This window comes from Rhinolophus sinicus, linkage group LG05, assembly GCF_036562045.2.
Source record: "Rhinolophus sinicus isolate RSC01 linkage group LG05, ASM3656204v1, whole genome shotgun sequence".
Classification (NCBI taxonomy): domain Eukaryota; kingdom Metazoa; phylum Chordata; class Mammalia; order Chiroptera; family Rhinolophidae; genus Rhinolophus; species Rhinolophus sinicus.
Window position 1 is genome coordinate 53,858,667 of NC_133755.1, and position 25,672 is coordinate 53,884,338.

Consider the following 25,672-nt stretch of genomic DNA (forward strand, 5'->3'; position numbering starts at 1 on the left):
ATGTACAAGGCCGCATATTCTTCTGCCTCTCATGTACAATCCGATGGCATGGTGTTCTGGACACTGGGTCTTGAGAACGGCTGATTATAAAATCCACGAATGCCTCTCCTTTTCACGGGGCACCATCCTTTTGCCTGTGCTGCTCTTTCAATATCTTGGAACAGCTGGGTTGACATGAAGAGTGAGATACTTGAAATAAAGGGTGAAACTCTAGTTGAAGCAGATTACGAGGCAAGACCCTTTAGTTCTTCCTTAAACATCAGCCAGCCAATGGAGGCTCTTCAGAATTCCCTGTGCAACTCAATCCAGTTTGAAAATACCTTGGTAGCATGAAAGGGCACAGGATTTGGATTTGGAAGATCTGGATTTGACTCCTGGCTCCACCAGTTACTAACCGTGTGAATGTGGGTAATTTCTTAATCTCTCTGGGCTGTATTCTCTATGCAAAATTGGATATAATAGTTGCATTTCCTACTGTACAAGACTATTGTGCAAATAAAGGGAAACAAAATGTGTGAATGATGCTTTGTGAACCACGTAGGACTCTGCACATATGTGTGGTTTATTCATTATCATGGATACACAGCTGCAAAGCTGTCTTAGTGGGGGCTCCCTTGTTTCCTGTCACATGGCCTAGATTGCTGTACAGCCCAGAACCTTTTCACTTCTTTCTGTAGATGACCTTGCCTCCCATCTCACTGAGAGTATCAAGAACTTCCAATATGGATATCTCACCTTTTCTCTATACATTTTACACCATCTCACCCATCTCTCCTATTCCAGGGGAAGATGGCGTTCTGCTCTAGGGCAAACTCTCCTCTTGGATAACCCCATTTTATCACTCTTGCTTCAAAACTTTGCTCCATCCATCAACCCCTATCTCATATCTTCCAGCATTTCTATCCTCTCAGTCAGATAATGTATTCAAGTCTCTTGCATCCTGAAAACAAATTCTCCCAGCGTAATGTCTCATCAGGTTAAATCTTAGCTTTCTCTCCTCTTTACCACATATATTTCTGAAGGAATAGCTCAAGTTCTCTACTTCTACTCCCATGTTCATTTGGAGTGGAAAGAATGGAAGGTGATACTTTCTGAGGGTGACTCTATAGCCAGTTAACTTTTCATGTGTGTGATGAATGTGGGCAAGAAAGGAAGGTGGTTTTTCACAGTAACAAATTAAAAAAACAGAAAGCAAATAACACAGTAACAAATAAAAAAACAGAAAACAAAACCAAAGCCAAAAGTTTTTCAACAAGGGAGCTAGATAAAATAATTCAGTAAATTTTCTTTGATCTTTTCTTACCCTGGGTAAGCAATGCCACTGCTTCAGTGATTAAAAAAATTTTTTTTACTATAGGTGATGAAACTATTTCTGTTTTGTGAAGTGTGTTTGGAGACTTGAGCTAAACATCCTCTCACTTAATAAACAGCACACTCAGGACTTGAGCCAACCTGGATCTTTTAAAATAAATGACAAAAACCATGGAACTCAACATGTGAAAAGCAATGACAGTGACAGATCATCACACCGGGGGCAAGAGTCAAGACTGTGGGGGGGAGGCTATGCCCATCTCAAGTACCCCTCTCACCCCCAGTCTGGGATGAGTAGCTGCCCACTGTCTATGCCAGGAATGATGTGTCACCCAAAATGGAGGCAGCTATTATTTATTCTTTAAATCTGAAAGGGAGATTTTGTTTCTTCCTATTATTGCTCAGCTGAGACATGAACAAGTTGTTTCTCTCCTCTCTCGGGATCTGCATCAAGGTAATAACAAATGGGGCATTCAGTCTCTCAAAATCTTTGCCTGCTCCTGGGTGTACCCAAATATTCATCAGGGGTTCCTGGTGGTGGTGCAAAGCAGGTGGTATGTTAATAACACCCGGCTCTCCAAAAAGAAAAATCCCTACCTAGTCTGCAGTGTAAATACTTTTGTTACAGCCAATTTCAAACTACAATATGATGTCACCTAACATGGAATTAGGAAGAGACACTTGCAACTGGCTTTTACAAGCTGGCTCCAGCACACAGGTATATACACCACACGTTCTGTTAACAAAGTAGGACAAATACACAGGAAACAGGAAAATCATAGAAATGCAGGCCAGAATGCGGAGAAGAAACACACTAGGAGCTTCATCATCCAAAAAAGAAAAAAGAAAAAAAGAACTTAATAAATTGATATATTCCATTTTCTTTCTTTATTTTTTTAAGTTTATTGGGGTGATAATTGTTAGCAAAGTTACATAGATGTCAGGTGTACAACTCTGTAATACATCATCTATATATCACAATTGTGTGTTCACCACCCAGAGTGAGTTCTCCTTCCATCACCATATATTTGATCCCCTAGATGAGGGTAAAGGGGATATATTCCATTTTCAAAAAAATAAAAAATGAAAATTCTATGCATAGATTGCTTTTAGTGTTTAGTTTTTACATAGTTGTCATCATCATACTTTGGTTATGTTTCCTTTTTGTACCCCAACATAACATAAGCCTTTCCCCGTGTTATTACAAATTTATCCTAAACATTTTTACAGCTGCATAATATTCTAATGCATGAGCAAACCAGTCCATTTCATGGTACATTGAGATTGTTTCTGATTTTTGATCAAAAATGATTTTGTTTACCTCAGTAAACACCCTCAGGCCTCCCAGAAATACTTTTGAGAAAACTGAGGGAGCAGCTATCCCATGAGAAAGATGAAGGGAAACCTCTGGGAACAGTTGCCTCAATATCTCAATATTGGCGAAGTCTCGGGGATCCCCAAGCCTGAACTGAGTGACTCTTATCCGCTAAGAGGCTTCAAGGCCTCCGTCCCTGAACCCTGTGGACCCGTCAGCCTTGCTCACCAACCACTTCCACGTCAGTCTAGGAGCTGATTCTCATCTCCTTACTCTTGGGTTTATCCCATTAGCTGATCCAGGCTTTCCCATTCTCCTTTCAAACGCTGTCTTTAAACTCCTCCTCTGTGTCAAGTACTCCCATCTACCCTCGAAGTTTTAGGAATGTTCTTTCTGCTTCTAGCCTTACTAGCACCCTGGCTGGCCCCTAAGAACATGTGTTCTCTGTACTCTTTGCAAGTTAAGGCCATTGTCTTCCTTCTTGTTGTCACATTTACTCCCCTGAGAACCAAGAGGTAGGTGGGGGTTCTCTGCTCATTGCCACTTCCAGACCACTTTCCTCTTTTGTCCTGTCAAATGCCTTCCCTTTAGGAGCATGTATCCAGACACATCACCTCTCTCCCTCATTGCTGTCACTTCACCCTTCAGGTCACTCTTCCCTAATGACTAAGGAATTATCTCTGGCTGAAAGCTTTCCTTTCCATCCAGTCTCCATCTCTAGTGACTTCATCTTCCTAGGGAAGACTGCCACACACTCTGGCATCTCAGCTCTTAGACGCCCCATCTCTAGTGACCTTCCTCTCTCCTCTGCCTCCCTGGTCACACCTAGACCGTGCTCCACTTTTGAGATGCTGATTTCAAGCCTCCTCTCTATAAATACCATTTCTATCCTCCTGGCTCACTTGCCCAAAAGCTCCACTGTCACAGTTCTCTGTCTCAATGAGAACTCAAATTGACTGAGCTTGCCACTGTCTTCCTATCCCCCAGCCTCTCCAGGTTTTACTTCCCTCCTTGTCCATGGATATAATCACTCTTATCCAGGTTCCATTCCCTTACCTTTTGCTCCCTCTATGACAGTCACCTGATAGCATCTCAGCCCAAGATGAACCCACCACCCATGTCCTTGTCTGCTGCTTCCCCTGGTCCTGAGCACTGGAAGACGTTCACGGAGCCAGGCGGATTTGACTTTCGATTCCTGGGCCATTTGCTTCCATGCTTCTGGGACTCCACACACATGCATACCACCAGACCATGTATCATACACATCTTCCCCCCCACACACATACACACATGCACATATTCCACTCCACCACACTGGATTTCTTCAGAGAGGCAGGATGATGTCGTGGCTGATGAGGGAGATCCAAAGTCAGACTTCCTTGATTCCATTTCTGCTGATGCCACTTATTGGCTAAAGAATCTCGGGCCACTTACCTACCTTACTGAGCTACTGTGAAGATGAAACAAAATGAGGCATAGAAAGTTCTTGGCACAGTGCCTGGAACAATGTAGGTACTTAATGAATGTTGGTGATTATCTTTTTAAAATTCAGTTTCTTAAGCAGAACATATAATCTCTTTCAGAGCATGCTCTTGCCTTGATCTGGAATTCTTTCTTCCACTGCATACCACTTTGCTTCCCCCACCCACATGCTATCTGACTAACTCAGACTTAACCTCCAGGACTCAGCTGATTATGAACTTGGTCTGTCGAACATTTCATGATCCCAGGTTAAGGACACCTCTTCTTGGCGCTCTCCTAGCACTGTGGATGTTTTATCCTTGCAGCACATTGTACTTCCAGGCCCTTTATGATTGCCCAGTAACTCTAAAAGCATTGAGGGTGGGGAATGCATCTTGCCCATTATTGTATCTCCAGAATAGTACCCGCCATAAAGTAAGTGTCCATAAATGTTAGCTAAGTGAATGAATGAAATGATAAATGACACCACACCACCATTGCTCTCCCCTCATAAGAAGAATAAGTCAAAAAAAAAAAAAAAAAGTTCATGGGAACCATGAAGTAATTTTGTGATTCAGAGGAATGCAACCCCCAATTCACTAAACATCATTGGTGATATAAGTAAGCGTTCCCTAAAATAGATTACCTCAAGAAAAAAAAAAGAATACTGTTGAAATAGCTAATTTATGTTCTTAGAAATAGTCAGTAAGATGCTGTCCTTAAGAAACAAAAGGAAGCTTCCATTAAATGAGTTCCAACATCTAAATCCTACCAACCATGATGAAAGTCATGGTTGCTGAACTAAAACAAAACAAAAAAATCCAAAAAACAGTAAATACCATACTGGGCAACGCAGAACACTGATTACAGTAGTCCCTCCTTATTCATGGTTTCACTTTCCGGCTTTCAGTTACCTGCAGTCAACTGTAGTCTGAAAATATTAAATGGAAAATTCCAGAAATAAACAATTCATAAGCTTTAAATTCCACACTGCTCTGAGTAGGGTGAGGAAATCTCTCACTATCCCACTCCATCCCAACTTGGACATGAATCATCCCTTTCACAATGTATCCACGCTGTGTATTCTACCTGCCTGTTAGTCACTTAGTCGTCGTCTCCATCATCAGATCCACGGTTGCAGTATCACAGTGCTTGTGTTCAAGTAACCCTTATTTTACTTAATAGTGGCCCCAAAGCACAAGAGTTGACCATTTGGATATGCCAAAGAGAAGCCAGAAAGTGTGTGTGTGTATGGGAAAAAACATAATATTTATAGGGTCTGGTTCTCTCTGTGGTTTCAGGCATGTAGTGGGAGTCTTGGAACATTGTCCCTGTGAATAAGGGAGGACTACTGTAGTCAGGCAGAGGACAACTTGATTATGCTCTGAGAATAATTTAGACAAAGGAAAACAAGTTGAAAATAAAGATAAGAAGTATTAGGAAATAAAAGTGAGAGTCTCAGAGATCCTAGCTACTAACAAAACAATTTTTTTGAAAGAGATCAGAATGATAGTGATAAATGAAGATGCTGTATCTTTTTTTATTTTTTTAAATAAGTTTTCCCAGCAGTGGTGCTGGGATCTACCATATTTCTATACTAATTAAATAAAACAACTTAATAATTAGTGGCCATCAGCATTTATTGAATGATTACTATGTACCAGACTCTGCTAAGGGCTTTACATGCACTGTTTCATCTAATCTTCACAATAACTCATGATGTAGATACTACTATTATCCCCTATTTTCAGATGTGAAAAATGAGGCCCAGAAAAATGTGACTTTCCCAAAGTCACATTGCTGGTGAATGGTGGCCCTACTGTGGGTTACTTTGAGAATGATCTATGTTGGGCAAATCATCATCATAATTCTGGAATTGTACCTGAGAAATAAATGTCAGGCTCTCTTCAGCAAATGAAGGTAAAGCCACGTATATATTTTCTGGTATATGGTTTGTTTGGCTAATGGCATGTTAGCATATGTGGGGCAGGCAGAGACGTGGAAAGCACTAGTGCAACGAGGCTTGTCCTCTCTTGCTGCTTTTGGAATCCAGCCACCATGTGAAGAAGCCTGAGCACTCCTACAAGGTGATGAGAAACACATGGTTCAGTCACCTCTGTCACCCTGGTTGGCAATCTTCCAAGTGTCAGATATGTGAGTAAGGGTTCCTAGGTTATCTAGCAGCTAGAAGACTCACAGCTGACTGAAGACATATGAGCGAGTCCACAGAGTCGACACAAACCAGATGAGCCACACGACTTATAAAATCATGACCTAAATGAACAGTTGTTACTTTAAATCACTAAATTTTGGAGTGGTTTGTTACTCAGCAGGAGCTAACTGATACATTCTCTAATGTCAGTTGCTATTACTTGCAGTCAAAAGAATACTAACTATAATAGAATAAAAAAAATTTCATATCTGAAATATGTCTTGGCCTGAAAATTGACAGTGGCGATTCGACTATGGGCAGATGTAATATTTCAATCCTGTTTGGATTTCCTAGATTTACGTATAACCTGATAAGTATCTTACAGTACATTTTAGGCTATCCACAAAAGGATAAATCATTTTGACTTCAAACAACAATAGAGCTTTTGCAGAGCTTAAAAGAAAACATGAGGGGTGGCCAGTTAACTCAGTTGGTTAGAGCATGGTGCTGATAACACCAAGGTTGCCAGTTTGATCCCCACATGGGCTACAGTGAGCTGTGCCCTCCTTAAAAAAAAAAAAAAAGAAAGAAAACATGATATCCGACAATCTACACCCAATGAAGCTGCCATTGTATATGTATGCAAGAGAAAAAGATTCTCAAATATAAAAAAAGTACTCTTTTCTGAACAAACAAACAAACAAACAAACACTACTGAAAAACATGCTCCAGGACAGTGAAAGATGAATCAAAATGAGAATTCAAAATCAGGAAGCCATAGAGCTAAAAAGTATATAGAGATGAAAGTAGATCATTGTTTACAAACCATAATTATAAAATTAAATAGAAAACACTTTTAAGAGGGCAGATCTATATCAGTTGTTCTCAACCTCTCTGGTTTTAGGACCTATTGACATTCATAAAAATTACTGAGGACCCCAAAAAGCTTTTGTTCATGTGAGTTTTACCTGTCAATAGTTACAACATTAGAAACAAGAGCTGAGAAAATTTTAGTGTTTGTTAAGTCATTTTAAAATAACAATAATACATCCAGAGCTCAGATCTTGGTTTCTAATGCTATTCTCCAATAAAAGAAACCAACGCTCCTTAGAGAAATAACTGATTGTAGGAATGGGACAGGAGATAAATAGGATGAGCCCAGAACATCTTATAGTACCAGAAAGTAGGAAGGTGTTCAAAACAAGACACAATACAACAAAAACAAAATGAAAAAACAAAACAAAATGAAGAAAATCCCAAGTCACAATAATGTATTGGAAGCGTCACAATGGGATATCTCCAAGGGACAGAGAAGGCAACTGAAAGAGCTCCCAATGGCCAAAGCTGAAATAAGCTGAGCGACAAAATAAAATACCCCAAGTACAGAAACCTAAGTACAAAATAAATATCCATGGATCCATAGTGATATGAATAAATGATTAAATAAACAAACAAATGAGGGAGAAGAGACAAATCTCTATTGCAGAAGAATTCTAAATAATTTGTGCAGATCCTCTGCTCTCAAGGAGGGGAAGCATAACTCCCACTCCTTGAGTGTGGTATGCACATAGTGAGTTCCTTCCAAAGATTACAGCATGCGACAGGGGGTAAAAGAGTAACTTTACAGTGGAGAAACTTGACAAACACTACCTCCAGCCAGGTGATTGTTACCAGTGATAAGCCATGTTAATAGCATGTACCCTTGATATAAGGTGATGAGAATGACACGTTACTTTTGTCGTCTTACTCCCCTAAATCTACATTCCCAGTCTAATCATGAGAAAAACACAAGACACATCTCAATCGAGGGATACTCTAGGAAGTACCTGACCAGTATGCCTCTAAACTGTCAAGGTCATCAAAAACAAGGAAAGTCTAAGAAACTGTCATATCTAAGAGGGGCCTGAGGAGAGTAAATGACTAAACGTAATGTGGCATCGTGGGTGGGATCCTGAGAACAGGAAAAGGGCATTAGGGAAAAAGTGAGGCAATCTGAATGAGGTATGAACTTCAGTTAATAATATGTCAACATTAAACTCATTAATTGTGCTGAATGTACCATACTAATAAACTGTTAATAATAAAGGAAACAAGGTAGGATATTTGGGAACTCTTGTACTATCTTTGCAACTTTTTTGTAAATCTAAAACTGTTCTAAAATAGAAGCTTTATTTAAAATAGCCATAATAAACTCATTAAAAGTTAATGTAAATGATATATTTATGAAAATATCTATATTTGAAAAAAATTAGTAAAGGGAGTGGCATTGTTTTGCATTTTTTACGAATCCCTTTAATGTCTGGGTTAATGGAAGACAGTTGAGTTCTCATATCTGCTTCTGCATTCAATATGCTATGATAGCACATGTTACAGAGCCTCTGGAAAACTACACTGTATACTCATGAGAGGATGTGAGTGAGAAGGCAAATAACACCTACATATTTCCATATAAATAATTTTGATCTCATGGAACTCTAGGAGTCCCTTGATCACACTTTTGAAAATGACTGATCTATATTACAAGAAGCACAGGTTATAAGCCCCAGATTATTAAGAGAAAAGATGGGAAAGGAAGATGAAGGTAGAAATTGACGTTTCTTATTCCTATATATGGAAGTAAAAAATGAATTGTTGTTGACATCATGTCAATATAACATCAAATGACATGACGAAATGTCAATAGCTAAAAATAGTAAAAAAAGTTTTAAAAAAGTTTAAGATTACTATTTATAGAATAAAATAAAAAAGGTATTTATCTATTTTAAATAAACTTGAAAAAAGTAGAGGAAGAAAATAAAAATAGGAGCAAAAGTTAATGATGAAAAACAGAATAGATAACGCATTTGGCTAGTATTTTGGAATAAAAATAGAGGAAGTAAAAACAGATTTAAAGATGATGTATAATTGTATATTATTAAATTGAAACTCACTATGAAATAGATTTTTTTCTTAAAAGTTACATTAAAAAATTGAAAAAAACTGAAATACTAAAAGTAGCATTAATGGAATTAAAACCTGTATCATAGAATTCTCCAATACAGGACTCTAGGGCTAGCTGGTTTTACGGGTGAGTTTCTTTGCTAATTCCAATGCTATTGCAGAAAACAAGCACAGTTTTCAAAAACATCCCTAACTTTAATACCAAAACCTGACAAAAACAGCATAAAAATGACAAATATTACCTTTAAATATTGATATAAAAGTCTTCTTTTAACATAACTAGTCAGTATATTAAAAGCACGATATACCATGACCAACTAAGATTTACGTAAGAGACACAGAGATAGAATTATAATGATTTGCATCAGTAGGGTACATTAAAAAATGCTTTTCTCAACAGATGCTGATATAGTTTGATAAAATTCTTTACCAAACTAGAAAGAGAAGAATATTTCTTCAAGTAATAAAATGTATGAATACTGAAAAACCGTCTTCTCAATATAGAGTTCCTAAAATTAAACTTAATTGTGAAATCAATGACCAAAAACCTACTTAATGGTAAAGTTCTGGAGCCATTCTCAAAAAAGTAAGACACTTAACAAAATTATTATTATTTAATGTTGTAAAAGCTCTGGTCATTGCAATACAAAATGAAGCAGAACAATAGGTAAAACCACTAGAAAGTGGGAGACAAAAATTATTATTAATAAATGATATGATTGTGTTCCTAGAAAAAATATTCAGTCTTGAGCACTATTAGAATCAATAAACTGGCTAGATAAAAGATAAACTCATAAAAATAAATTACTTTGCTATGTTACTAGTTGAAAAATATAAAAGGAATCATTTCAAACTTTGGATGTAATACTCCATTTTAAGCCCAATGTCATTAATTTCTTCTCCCTCTGGAATAGTTCCTGAAATTGTCAAAGAAATGTAAAAATCCATTTCAGCTCTGGAAACGAGTGCAGGGTATCACCCACTGGCCAGAGCAAATTTCTTCAGATTACTGAGCAACTTAGATGAGACCTGTCAGAGCCCAGCCAGCTGGAGAAAGAACAACCCACTTGGGAAGAACAAGTGTAGGGAAGCGGCCCCAGTGCACACGGCCTCGGGGAGACGCTGAGCTAGGGAATGAGGGAACGGGTGAGGCTAGACCTCCAACCTGCTTCAGTTTTGGAATGTGGAGTAGGCATCAGGGGAAGAAACTACCAGCTCAGGGACCAGTGGCAAGCTTTTCATTGGTTTGAACAGCTGGAGGCACGAATGCTGATGACTATGGAAGGGGGCAGGGCTCTGAATATCTCTGTGATGCACCCCCACAATGGAGAGGCAGCTGGGAAGAGGAAAACCACAGCAAAACCATCCTTCCTTCTTTCATCTGCCATTGAAAGCGCTGAGGAAAGACACCTATAGCTCGAAATACATCCTAAGCCCTCACACTGCACTGCACTTTAGAAGGATGAGCAAAAAGAGAAAGTAACTCAGTATTTGGCAGAACCGACAATGGGAACCAATCTTGGGGAAAAAAAAAAGTCTCTTTGTGAAAGATCTTGCTTCAAGAAACAGGTGGAAACTGGAGGCAATTCTTTATTTGTTGCTAAAACAAGATTTGAGAGGCTGTTGTCCCTATGAAAAGGGCAGGAAACACTGCTTTCAATGGAAAACATGATTACAGAAATAAAAATGCAACAGAAACAGTGAAGAGCAGGTCATGTCCTGATCTCACAATTTCATCAGAAGTGCTTGAGAACTCACCCAGAAACCAGGAAAAAAGATGAAAGAAATGACCGAGATTAGTAAAAACAATAAGGGACATGGAGAGCAGACTTGAGGAAAGTAATGTTTACTTAGCGTTAACTTTGAAAAGGAGAGCAGAACAGAAGGAAGGCAATTAAAAAAAATTGTTTTAAAGAAAATTTCCCTGAACTAGAGGTCTGACTTTAGATGGGAAGGTTTCAGCAATGATAGAAAAACAGAACACAAACCTCTGAATATCCACATATTATGGTATGTTTTTTAAAATATAAAGATAAAGAAAAATCTTATATGCAGGTAGGCAGAAATCACAAATTATCTAAATGGAAAAATGTCAGATGACATCAGATTTCTCCACAAAACTAAACACCAGAAGAACATAGAACACTGTCTAAATAATTTAGAGAGAAAATGATTCTGGTCTAATAACTATACAATTAGCCAAACTATTTTTCAGGTGCTAAAATATTTGTTTTTATTTCATCTTTTTTTTCTAGTGAATTTTTTCAAGTGATAATATTTTTATTATCTAGAAGTGAATGCCTTAAAATTTTCAATTTACTGAATTTAAGAATGCAGTGCAGGTAATAATTTACATTCAGTTAGAAGAAACTTAAATTACAGATAAGCAAAAATAGAAAATTCAAATGACCTGTATTCCAACTTCCAAGACAATAAGAACACTGAGCACTAAAGTTTGTTGCACATCTTTCCAGACTTTCCCCCTATAACCTATAACTACATGTATATAGTTCACGAAACACATAAATCGTACTATTCTATACATATTACTTTTAAGCTTATTTTACTTAATGAGCCTAATATCATGAATACGTTTTCATGGTAATTAACATGCTTGTGCAAATGTTATTTCTAACAACTGCATAGTTTTTCTTTGTGTGGATGATCCCCATTGATTTCTTCGGTTCTCTATGATTGGGCATTTGTTTCTAATTCTATAACCTTATAAGCAATGCTGGCATTAATGTCTTGCATATATATTTTTTCCCTTAAGACTTTCTAAGAGTATAATTGCTGATTGAAATCAAGTGTATGGTTAAAAATCGTGATAGATATTGTCAAACTATCCTCCTGAAACATCGCCCACCTTCCCCATAACCTTGTTGGTACTTAGCATATATATTTTTACCTGCACTGGTCAAATAGAGAAAATTGTATCCATTGTTGGAATATTCATATTCTTTTATGAGTTGTTAGTTTTTTTGATTCTTGTCTTATTTTTATTGATTAGTTACAGCCCCTCTATGTTAATTATATTAATGATATGTCTCATCCATTGCCTTTTTTTCTCAGTTTGTCATTTGCAGAGTTTCCTGACACACAGAATGTAACAATCATGTCTATATTTGTGTCTGTATTCAAAACCAGCTATCTCTTTTATTTTGATTTTGCCTTAGGTGTTATGCACAGAAAGCCTCTACTCCATCTCAATTTATTTGGATTTATATTGGTTTTAATGATTAAGCCAGAGTTTCCCCAGAATATGTTTTATGGACAATATTTCTGTGGGATCTTACCAGGGATTAATCAAAAGAAGGATTCTATAATCAAATAAGTTTGGGAAACACAAGGTTTAAGAAAAATTGTCCGGTTTCTTTACTGCAAAATATGTCAGAGTGGAGCCTATTCATTGCAACATAATTCGAAATAGCTGAACACTAGGAGCAGTCCAAATATACACCAATATCATGCCAGAGAAATAAATTACATTTTTCCCATACAAAGGAATACTATGCAGCTGTAAAAAAGAAAAGAGAATGCTTGTTCTATATTGATAGGAAAGGCTATCTGAGATAAATTGTTAATGGCAAAAGCAAGAATAGGGTGTATTAGGAGACAATAAGATTATATATTCAAATTTTTAAAAATAAGCATAAAGGAACTTTAGAAGGCGCACGAGAAACTAAGAACAGTGGTTAGAGGGAGAAACATTTTCCTGATTACCCTTTCACATTTTCTGGTTTGTAAACCATATAAATATATTACCCATAAAAGCAAATAAAAGTATTTTTCTTTAAGTGGAAAGTGTCTCAGAGGCTTCAATATACTAATGTACGTTGTGACTCTCTAAGTTGGGGTAGTGGTTGGTTATGCAATAACCTATAAACTTATTTGAGTACAGAATCCAAAAGAATTGTGGGTTATCAGATATCTGAAAAATTTATGGAATAATCTTTATAGATTTAATATATTATCTGTAGCGTATACTAAATACAAAAATTTATAGCCTTGGGCTTCTCCTTCTCTCTCTGTGATTTTTATTCTGTTTTTTATTGACCAAGTCTACCACCAGGACTGAGTATTTTAATATCTGGAAGAGCAAGTCACTTCTTCACCGTTCTTTTTCATTATTTGGCTGATACCAAAATTAATTCTTCTTGCTCAATCTTTTATTGAGCTACTTTAATCCACTTATTCTTTCAAATGATTTTCTTTATCAAACACCTAAACATATTTATGGGAACAGTTTGAGAAGAACTGAGAGCTTTATGGAATTCTATAAAGAGAGAAGGGAGACTGTTTATACCCTTAGATACTTTCCAGGTTTTAAATCATGTGAAATATATTTCACAAATACTCTCCTTTGCCATTCAGTGAAGTCTAAAATAGCAAAATATTTTTCATTTTCTTCATATAATACTTGACTATTTCTTAATTATTTTAAGTGGTTTTCTTTTTGTTTGTTTCTGTTGTAAAGGAGATCTGTTACTCATTTGATTTTCTTAAGGATTACTGCTGAAATTAATTACTCTTTTCTTTAATAGATACTACATTTTAATAAATGTATTTTTGGCATTTGTTGAGATGACTATATGATGCTTCCCTTTGACCCATTAATTTGATGAAATATAATAACAGATTTCCTGATAACTTACTAACCTTATTTGCCAGAAAAAGTCATGCTCAAAAACAAAGTAATGCTATTTTAATGTAATTTTGAATTATTTTTGGTGAATCTGTTACTTAGGATGTTTGCATCTATATTTGTAAACAGAATTGGACTGAGGTTTGTGTTGGGAGCCCTCTTTGTCAGCTTTCCACTTAGGTCTTGCTTAACGTGTGTAATAAATTACCAAGTTCTCCACATGTTTCTAAACTCTTGAAGAGCTTATAGGGTATTTGAGAGAATTTCTCTACACAAATTTTGATCCCAGTGCCTTTTATAAATGTAGTTCTTGAACAGTATTTTCATTCCTCCTTCCTCAAACTGCATCAATTTGGTTGTTTACAGCTTTGTTGGAAAGTCATCCATTTCATTTTACTGTCAATTACGCTCTCGGCCTGGCTGTGTTTTCTCTTTCTCCAAGTCCAAGGGTAGATGCCTCTGGAAATTGATCATGGCAGCTTGGAGGAATCCGAAATTGGGTGTCCTCATCTTTCTCAGGTTTATGCTTTCACCTTCTAATTAGGGGTCCTAATTAAGTATTGCTCGTGAAGCCATTGGTGGCTGCCTCCTCTTCGGCTCTGTCTACGCAATAGCTACCAGAAACAGAGTGAATTTCGGGTATTTGTATGGCAATCTTCCTAGTTTCTGCATTAATATAGGTTCTTCCTTCCTTCCTTCCTTCCTTCCTTCCTTCCTTCCTTCCTTCCTTCCTTCCTTCCTTCCTTCCTTCCTTCCCTCCCTCCCTCCCTCCCTCCCTCCCTCCTTCCTTCCTTCCTTCCTTCCTTCCTTCCTTCCTTCCTCCTCCTCCTCTTCCTCCTCCTCCTCCTCTTCTTTTTCTTCTTCTTTTTACTATGATCTCTATGTTCTACTATGTTTTTACTATGTTCTCTCTAATTTCTTTCTGGGAGCCAGGGTTAAGGGCTTGCTTTATGCTACCATCTTTCCCAGAAGTGTCAACAGCACTTTACATTCTTGGTTTAACTGTTTTTCATCAACAGTGATGACAATACTAGGGGCCCTGGGCTGTATCTATAAATGCAGTGAATGTCGGGAGAAGATTAATTACCACAGCTAGCATAAACAATCAATCCTGGTAACACAAACATACCGACACCCCTTTGGCCAAGGCCTAGAGCAGCTTGGCAAAGGATCCACACTTCTTTTTGTTTTTCATTTCATCAAGAACACGAAAAATCTGAGAAGTAACGCTACAGATATGTTTTCTAATATTTCCTCCCCCCCCCTTACTCTCTGTCAGTTAGTTGATTTTTAATTTTCATTATTATTAATGAGAGTAAAGAATATGTATAAATAAAAAATTTCAGCGAATTTCTGATAGTGGGTCATAATATACAAAAGACAAAAATGCTGTAAATAATGACAATGGCATATTTTTATAGTCTTCTGCTACAACTGGCACTATGGAGAATGATATTAGGGTTAATATAGCTACATTCATGTACGCTTCCACAAAATCTCCAGGTAATTAGTCATGAGTGATGCTGTTTTCTGACATAGCCCCCTTTCCCAGTGTGTTGGTAATATTTGGAATTCAGTATAGGCATGTCTTACTTCATGCTAAAATCTACCACAAAGTTATGTACATAGTTTAATTAACAGAAAATGACAGATGACCAATATTAATAAATGATTCAGAAAGCTGAATTTCCCTAGGCTGTTTAAATCTCATTCTTTTGGATGTCTTTCTCATTTTTCATCCTCATTACAGACTGTTTTCTTGGCCTTGGTGGTGAGCCCTCTGATAAACAAATGTTGACTTGTTCATCTTTCTTGTCCTCAGGGGCATTGCCCTGGAACTTTCTGGGGCCACTGTGACCTGACAGCCTATACAGCATCCTCAAGAGTCAGCTTGATTGTGAATAACTTTGAAAGCTACTCCACGCTTCTAGTTTTAATAGAACAGTGAGGTTGATGCATTGTGCTAAATGTTTCTTCTTTATACTATCATTTTTCTTTCACTGTGCTTTTTCGTTTACAGCAAGAGTCACTCTTGGGTACCCGTGAACTCTTTCTTCCTCACTAGTCAATCAACTCCATCATTATAGGACTTCTTGGGTAGTGCCACAGGTTTGCAATAGCAGCCATGGCTAAGCTGCCAGTTTGCTAATTATTGCAGGACTCAATTACAAAATATGATAACATTGTATTAATTATGGGCCCTAGTGTCCACTTTCATGAATTGTATAATGGTAGTGTAATTTTCTATAACTGTGGATTGTAAACATAAACAGGGGATGGCAGAGGACACTGAACCAGTCCCCTCAGGAATCTAGGGATGTAGCTACAAGGAGCCCACTTTGAAGTTTGGTGTTTTATCTTACTAGTCAGCTAAGAGAAACCATGAGAGTAATCATTTTTCAAAGGAGGGGATTAGTTAATAAAATTATTATCTATACACACACACACACACACATATATATATACATATGTGTATATATTCACATCAAGTTGTGGAAACATGTTTAATGACATAGGAAATTGTTTATAGTATGGTAAGTGAAATAAGCAGTTTAAAAAAAGTATATACAAATGACTCAAATTCTGAAAGGATGTTCAACCCCACTCCTAATAAGAGAAACGCAAATTTTAACTATAATGGTCAAAATCTAAAAGTTTGACAATATACTCTGTTGATGAGGCTGTGGAGAAATAGGGACTCTCACACATTCCCACATTGCTGGTGGGAATGTAAACTAGTACAACCCCATACAATGGGCAAATATCAAAATTAAAGTGGTACATCTCTTTGACTCAACAGTTCCATTTTTGGGAGTGCTATGCTACGGATAGCCTTGCGTGATATATGTAGAGATTATTCATGGCAGTACTCTGTAACAGCAAAAGGCTGGAGACAATCCAAAGTTCACCCAAACTGACTGGTTAAATAATATTGTATATTTATAACATGGAGTATTGTGAAGCTGAAAAAAAGAATAGAGAAGCTCTTCATGAACTGATAGAGAACGATCTCTAACATGTATTATGTTAAAAAAAAGCAGGGTATGGAACAGTGTGCGTAATACGCTATCTTTTGTGTTACAAGGAGGGAAACAATCTATGTTAGTGTTGATTTATATGTATATAAGACACTTCAAAAGAAACTAAAAACAATATTTCCTCAGACATGGAATAAAAAACTGGAAGGATATTCATCAAAATGTTAGAAACTTTCGTAAATGATGGGAATCTATGGGTTTAATCTATGGGTTTAATCTTTAACCTACGGGTGATTAAAGAAATTACAGGAATTTTCACTATACTCCATAACTATTTCATGGTTTTAAATGTACAATAATGTTTTAAATGGTTTTGCAGGAAGATGAACTAAGTTTATCTGTAGCATTTTGTAGCCCAGAGGTACATGCTTATGAATAGAGCAACCAGGGAGGAACGCCATGGGGACTGTCTGGCTGGGCTATATTCTCTGGTTAACATTTGTCACATCCCTCCAGGGACAAACATTTGTCCTATACTCCCTTAGAATAGTCGGGAAAATTCCAGGTGGGGTTGAAGATAGGAGTCAGCAAGGCAAAATGCAAGAGGTCAAGTAAACATGAGAATGGGTGGGGCCCATCCATACTTGGTCTTATTCAGAGGTAAGTACTTATGAAGAATGTCATTCCAGACAAAGCCCCATACCTCGGAAAATAATTTCTCATGGGGAAACTTTTGGGGTTATCCCATCCCAATGAAAACAGTTTCTTGAGAGCTTGTAAAAACATAATTCTTTAAATAGCATTTAATTTTAAGTTAAAAAATATGAAACATACATTCCAGAAAAAGTGAATAAATGAAATTACCTGGCATAATGAGTCATTTTCAGGCAAGCACTCATGCTATGACCACTGGGCTCAAGAAATATAATGCCATCCCCTCAGAAGCACCATGAAGGTCCCTTTTTGGCCACATCACTTTCCCTCCCATGAGAGATACTCGTGGTCCTCATTTTCATGGTGACACCTTTGCTTGCATTTACAGTTTTACCACCTTCTTATACACTCTTAAAGATCTACTTTCATGTTGCTTGTTTTAACACTTTGTTTCTAAGTGCCATCCTCCTTGCACAGAGCTGCATTTTGTTCATTCTAGTAACTATGCCACAATATTTTATCCATCCTGCTGGTTATGAACATCTGGAATATTTCCAATGTGGGGCATTAAGAACAATGCTGATAATATGAACAAAGTGCTAGATGTATTTGGGTGCATACATGCATGAATTTTTCTAGGGTACTTACCCCTGAGTGAAACTGGGAGGCTATAGGGTATACATAGTATTTTTTTTTCTGGATACTACAAAATGTTTTTCAACGTGGTTTTATCAATGTACACTTCTTCTAGCAGTCTACAAAGGTTCTCATTGTTCCTGATTGTCACCAAAAGTTCTAAATGATTAGTGTAGTCAGACTCTTAACATTTGCTTATCTAATGGGTCTGCAGTAAGATTCATTATGGTTTTAATTTGCATTTCACTGGTGACAAATGAAGTTGTGGGCCTCCTCATATATTAATTGGTCGTTTGGCTATTTCCTTTTGTGAAGCGCATGTTCAAAACTTTTGCCTATTCTTTATTGGATTGCCTTTCTTTAATAGCACTTAATTTAATCCATGTATTAATAAAGAGTCTAAATGATGAATAATCAGGGTTGGAGGTTCACCATGCAGCCAGAGGGCAAATGCAGCAATTTGAGTTTTCAGAAAACATTTTCACATAATTAGCTGGCACAAATTATTCCTCAGGCATATTGGGCCTAAGCATTGCCTTACCTCACTGTCTGCTGCTAGTCGTCTACCCAGGCACACAGATCAACGAATGATACTGACAACAATAGTTAACGTTTGCCAGACTCTGTGCATGGTGCTAGACTAAGCATGTATCTATCTCACTTACTTCTCTCAATACTTCTATGTGGAATGTACTATTAGGTGTAGAGGCTTAAATAGCCATTTTGACTCAACTAGAGAGTGATGTGGCTGGAAGTTGATCCCTCACGTAACTACCGAGCCCATGCTCTTATGCTAATTATTATACTGCATCCAAACAAACTTTCCTCTGGTTTCAAATTTGGGATTGACGTGTACTGTGAAAATGGCAACTAGTTAGTTCTAGCAGAAGAAAATATAATTAGGTACTTAGTTTAGAACTGGTAAAATTTGCATTCCCTAAAAACACGTCATAATGATTATGAAGGATACTGACAAATGGAAAATAGGTTTGCCTGAAGCTTTCTATACTCTCGACTTATGTTTGCATCACAGCCAATATGTGAATGGCAAATATGGACTCTTTCAACTTACTAATTCATCCATAAACATTTTATGCATTTTGAATGGATAAAATCAGATACTCTTAATCCAGACTCAATTTTTTAGGGTAAAATCATGAAATAAACAATGATGGCACACCTAACCATGCATCCAGCAGCAGCTACCCAAAATTCTCAAAGCAATCTGACACGCTGTGTTGAATTTCAAAGGGGTTTTCTGGTCATTAATAAGCATAAAACAGGAAAATGTTTAAGACTAAAACACTAATTTCTTGGACAAGAGCCTAGAAATCTGTGGGAAAATAAATGTTTATTTCCAAGTTAAACTTCGAGTTTGTTGGAAGATAAAAGAACTATGCGTATTTGAAACAAAATTTCTGGAAAGGAGATCAGACTTTGAAAGGATCATGACAAGTAAGAGTGAGCTGCAGTCCACGAAGTCGATGGCAGTTTCTGAAGTAGTTCATATGATAAGCTTTAATTTATAGGCTTGGGTTCCCTGCCCCTCCTTCCCCCCCCCCCCCGCCCGCCTTTTTGAGGGAGCCTTCTGGCTTGAACATGTTCATGGGTCCTGTACGGCTTGTAAAGCTATGTTCTTTGTCCCGCTGAGACCCTGTTCAGGTTTGTAGTTTCATTTAAAAGAATAATTTTCAATGACTCTTTCTAGGCTGAGCATTAATCCCCCTGCTGCTTGATCGATTAAATCCCACTGTTTTTGTCTGGAAGGCAAAGTCTGAGCTTTATGTATTGCCTTCTGGCAAGCCGCATTCCTGCTCCATGGAACAGATGCAGCAATATAACTGTTTGCGACAGGCTTTTGGACCCTCGATCCTTGGGGGCAGACGGGTACAGTGTCTCGTTTGACCTGTTAATCAGTTTACAGGCCTATAATGGTTATACTGTTATCTGATTAATTTGGTTCAATAACCATATCTTACCTTTTGTATGGCATTTGGTAGTTTACAAGGTGAGGATACATTATTTTGTTTGCTCTTCACAGCAATTATTTATGGGAAACAGTGCGTTATCGGCTGCCCCTTTAACAATCAGGAGAGACTGTGATCTTTGCCCAGCCATGGCTAGTAACGGGCAAGCTTGTCATTAAAACAGATCTTCTGATTCTAACACCAGTGTTCTTTTACAACTCACATAATAGACTCAAGATTGCAGAATTCTAGAGGACTTTCAAAAGGACTCACATTATCAAAGTGCTCTGAGTCCAGAAAATGGATGGTAACATAAATGTCATGTTGTTGCTCACTTGAGCAAAACAAAACAAAGAATAAGCCATTTCAATGTTGCCTCTTAGAGAAAATTGCCAGGAGAGCTTTTACAAACCCTAAAGGTCATCAGTCAGGCCCCTGGTAGATAAGCAGGCCTGCCCTGTAGGGGACCTGTAACTCATAAGGTCTCAATGCATGGCCTTGCCTTCCCATGCATTTTACATGTGTATGTCTTATTCCTCCAACTGTAACATCCTGGAAGGTAAACATTTTGATTTGGTTTTCCCCAGAGGCAGATCCTGACAGAAAATTTCAGGTGCACATGACTTATTTGGGAGGAAAGAGAAACACCAGTGGGGAGTGGGGTGGTGGTATAGGGAATGGAAAGTGGCTAACATCATTGAGCCAGTTGTTACCAGGCACCTGGAGCTTAATCCCAAGAGGAAACCCTGGACATGGTGTAAAACACACACCTCAGAGACCAACTCAACTCTCATTAGTCTTTTTTGAGAGCTGCTGGGAATGGAGTAATTCCTCCACTCTCCAGCACACTGTGCAAGAGGGCGGAGTGGCATTCTGTAGATTAGGAAGAAGTTCCCAGGCAAAGATATGCAGACACCGCAAGGCAAAGTCACGGGTAAAAGGAAGGAAGGACACAGAAGGGCATCCAAAGGGTTTACTCTAACAAGATCCAGCTTTTATATATATATATATAATTTTCTGTCAAAGCCCACAATAGCATTTGGGACATAATAGTCCCCTGGTAACTATGGACAGATCAACCTGATATCAAAGTGGTATTGAAAATGCTGATGGATATACACTAAATCCTAACCCACATAAGAATGTGGAAAGAAAAGAAGGAATAAGAAAGAGCAAGGAAGGTACCAAGGAGTTCTCTCTACTCACACTTTCTCATAAATTTTGTTGGGATGTTCCGGCCATTTGATCATGCACACCACTCTGTTGGGCATGGTCTCCGTGGTTGAGTAGTAGCCCTGGGGGAAGGACAGCAGGAGAGCCAGGACCCAGATGACACAGATGACGACCTTGGTCGCTGTGGCTGACAGCCGGGGCTGGAGGGGATGGATGATGGCCATGTACCTGGAACAGAGGAGAAAGGACCAAGTTCTGATTTATTCACCACAATCTGCACTAATGATTATGCATTGTTCCTGCAAGGAAAAATTCCCAGAAGCTCTCAACTCCTGGTGATTTTTACAACTATTTTCTGATACCTTTTTCATATGCTATCCATAAGCTTTATGACTCTTGACATAAAATGCTAAAATCCATAAGAAATAATCAGCCAGATTTTTAAATATTTGATACCTTTTTCATAGGCTGTCCTTAAGCTTGACATAAAATGCTAAAATTCATAAGAAATAATCAGCCAGATTTTTAAATATTTCAGAACCCATCTAGCAACATTCCAGGAGAAGTTTTTATCATAGGAATGCTTATGTTAGAGATGCGATATCCAGGTATAAGCCAGTGGTGTAGAGTGAAATTAGAAAAAAACATGTTGTAAGTTTATTCAATATGAAGATTATCTTTATCGTTACAGGATTAAGGAAGAATGGTTTTAGAAATCATAGTTTTTAAAGTCCTCATGTGACAATTTAAAATGCTAGCAGTCCTACATAGGCCCATGAAATGTGAAGGGAGGTGAATGTGTGTGTGTGAGAAAGCAGTGGCCTAAAGCCAACAGAAAAAAACAACAGCTCTTGGAGAAATCCCCTCAATTCTTTGAAAGTCTAGCAGTCAGTGTGTAGCTAACAACACATGCTTCATGAGGAGAAAGAGTCTCTACCTGCTCAGACAGACTCACTCAAGTGTATCAAAGGCCAGAGTACATGAAACCTCCTTGCAGGAAGGGGGAGGGGAAGCAAAGTGAATGAGGTCTTAGGGCCTGGAGCCCTGCCTCCATCTCCTCCCACCTGGGACCAGGCACTTAATGGTGTCCTCTGAAGGAATGTGTACATCCTCTGAGGTGTAGCAGAATGTTAAGGAATAATAAATATTTAAATCAGCATTTCCTGTCAGTTATAATCACATCAATCCTGCCTCCTCCATTAAAAAAGGCATATCCCTCTGTTTATTTTTCTTGCAAAGTTATAGATCCATCCCTTAAATATGCATTTCTTTTCAGAGTAGCAAGTATGTCTTAAACCACTTTTGGGATTTAGATAGTATCTGGAAAAGACTTCAGAATCACACATTTCATTCTCTGACACGCAGGTGTTTCTGGCTTCCATGGGACAGAATGGTCAGTGGGGACTTCAAAAATGAGCAGATAGCAGCACAGCCCTCAGCTGCTTCCACATAACTCCACATAACTCTTTCCCTATACTCTTTGGACTCCTAGAATCTCTAGGCCAGAACTGGGGCCCAGGTTACAAGTAAAGCCATTTCACTCAGTATGCATTCAACCAATTCACACTGGGCACCTGCTGCATGCAGAACACAGCATTTCCTTCTGGGCTCTGAGCTTCTAATTTCTCCAGGGAGAAAAGGTGCATAAATAAGCAGCCACAACATGACTGTAGGATGTGTGACCTCCAGTGGTAATCTGATAAGCACCTTAGAGCCTTAGGGAAGCAGCAGAGGTAATCAAGCCTTGGAAGGGCAGGTGGGCTATTGCAGGAGAGTAAGGAGGTACACTTAGTTGGACTTGGGGTGAGCCTGCTGAGTGTCTGGCTTGGAGGGCAGGAAGCGTTCAGAGCCTCCCTCCCTTCTCTGTGTTATGATTAGATCTGACTTCTTATCCAGGAAGCTTGATGGCTCAGGTTTCACGAAGGCTTTCCTGAGTGTCGTTTTAGAATCCTAAACTTTAAAATACCTTTCCCACATTTTCTTGCTAGGGACTCAGGCTTCCCTTCTCTGGTCTGTAAGAGCGATGCCACTGAAGGTGTTCAGTATGGAGGCCGGATAGTAGGCTGCTTCAGGTCAGCCTTTACATATAGTGTGAGGTGTGATGATAACCTCCAGGAAGGAAACCCCAGGATCTTTTCCTTTTGCCTCTTTTGGAAAGTGGGTTGGTGGTCTTGAAGTCAAGATAGTGGGATTAGGAAGAGACTTGAAAAAGATTGTGGTGGGGGCGAGTAGTAACATAACTCTCTGGGCAAGTTTCTCTGGTTGAGTTGGTGGCTATTTGCCTATGACTCAACTGCCACCCACAGAACATCAAAAGGGCAAAAACAACTCTTAAGATGCTGTGAATCAAGCATTGTCTGTCTTCTTCAGGCTACCCCCAAGGGGCCACAGGTACTTCCAAGTGAGCTCCAGTACACTATAATCTTGATGACCTTCCATCCCTGGGGTGGTCTCCTGAAAAGAACCCTGGGAGGTCTTGATTTCCCTCCTGGATCTGCCTCTTTCTTGCTGTCTGACAGCAATAGAGCATTGATTTACTTGTCAGTCATGGGGTTATCGTGGATGGGGGAACCTCAAAATTAGAGCCAGCAGAGGTGGACTTGTGCAACCACTCTCTTTGTCTTCTTTCTAGTTCGGCAAAGGGCTGGGCATGGATGGTCATGGCCAGAGTCTCTGAGCATTAAAATTGTAGGATTCCTTATTGGATCCTTTCCCAGAGGCAAGATCTTTCCCATACAAAGCTGGACATACAGCTGTGAAGATGCCTTTTCTTTCTAGCACCTCCCAGACTCTTGCTCTCACTGCAGCTGTGCATTCTTGGGAAATTAAAGAGGACGCATGGGGGAGAATGCTGTACTACATTGCCCCTTTTTAAATATCTCAAATGCAATATTTTAATTTGCTTTTAACTCAGGATGAATGATCAATCTTAAATAAACGTACCCTAACACCCATCCCCGTGCCCAAGTTGGCGATACACCATTTGGAATCTAATATGACTGGGGCTTAAGGGGGATTGCATCAGTATATTGGTAGCTGCAGCTCCAAATAGGTGGCAGAAAGCCGTATTTTATCTCTATTGCAAAAACTGCAATTTGGGAGTCCATTTCAGTTAACTCTCTGCCGTTACTTGTGTGTAAGAGCCATTTCAGTGACACATGAAAGTATTACCCACATAAAGCCAGAGAGAATAAAAAAGATTGGCTTTAAAAATGTATATATTTTTATTTGTTCAAAATACAGCCACTTATAAATCTTCCTCCTTTCTTTATCTTTTCCTTTCTTCTTTCTATCTTTTGTAATCCTCACTGCTGGGCCTTGTGTGACATGCTTCTTTCTTATTTACCCCAAAGCTAGTACCGTTTGGCTGTCTTGTCTGCAAATGGAAGCATATTTTCTTTTCTACAGCCCATTCCTGGCTTGGGTTCCATGAACATAGATTTTTATATTTATTTGTAACCACCCTGAACAATTCTTGCTTATTAGATTATAAGTTATCACTGAGCAAGTGCTGCAAGCCCTGGGAAAATACATTCCATAAATATTTATCAACTGCATTGTGCTCACGAGACTAGAAGGCAGTCAATGAAACGTCTTTCTAGTTTACACATTAATCAGGCTGCCAGAGACAGGGTTCCAGAGGCTGCATGAGATGTGGATTATATTTTCCATTTCAGGTTGTTCCAGTCCCATAGAGGGCCATTGGCTCTGATTTAAATTGTATGTGGCCTCCCAGCTGAAAAACCTGAGGTGCTGTCTTCCTCTTGCATGATTTTGCTTTGTAAAAAGAACTCTCCATGTAGTGCCTTAAATCTGGCAACATGTAAGTCTGTACAATTTTTAAAAAGGCAGATTGAAACAACCTTACTGTGAAAAAGAATCCCAGATTTCTGACAAGTTCCGTATCCTCATAACTTCCTCCTATAGCAGACCTGGTAGAGAGGACATTTTTCCTATCGGTCCTACTACTCCCTTCTATAGACTTTCCCCTCCAATTCCAGTCCCCACCCTCCCTTATTCCCACTCACTTCTTTCTGGGTTGGTACAAGTTTCCTTTAAGGGACCATATCTTCCTGGGTTCAAATGACCAGGAGTGGTGACAGCTGAGAGCATGGCTGCTACAGTTTAGTTCAAGGATTGGCACAATTTTTCTGTAAAGAGCCAGAAAGTGAATCTTTTAAGCTTGGTGGCCCATACAGTTTCTGTCGTAACAACTCAACTCTGCCTTTGTGGTGTGAAAGCAGCCATAGACAAGGCAACTATTGGGCAGGACTACATGCTCATAAAGTTTTATTTTCAAGAACAGGGGGTGGGCCAGACTTGACCCCCTGGGTCATAGTTTGCTGACCCTGGGTCTACTTTATGGGAAGTAAGAGCTGGAGGAATGAGAACCGTAGGAGAACATGGTGTACTGTTCAGCAACACTCTTTACCTTTGACA

The 25,672-nt window shown here is 38.5% G+C and overlaps 1 protein-coding gene across 1 annotated transcript in view; it reads right to left on the reverse strand.

The window, feature by feature from the left end:
• Positions 1–25,672, reverse strand: part of TACR1 (tachykinin receptor 1) — a 134,697-nt gene that overhangs the window by 45,868 nt on the left and 63,157 nt on the right. Inside the window, exon 2 of the mRNA XM_019750260.2 lies at positions 21,266–21,460. Coding sequence (XP_019605819.1) covers positions 21,266–21,460 — 195 coding nt within the window. The remainder of the gene's footprint in view (positions 1–21,265; positions 21,461–25,672) is intronic.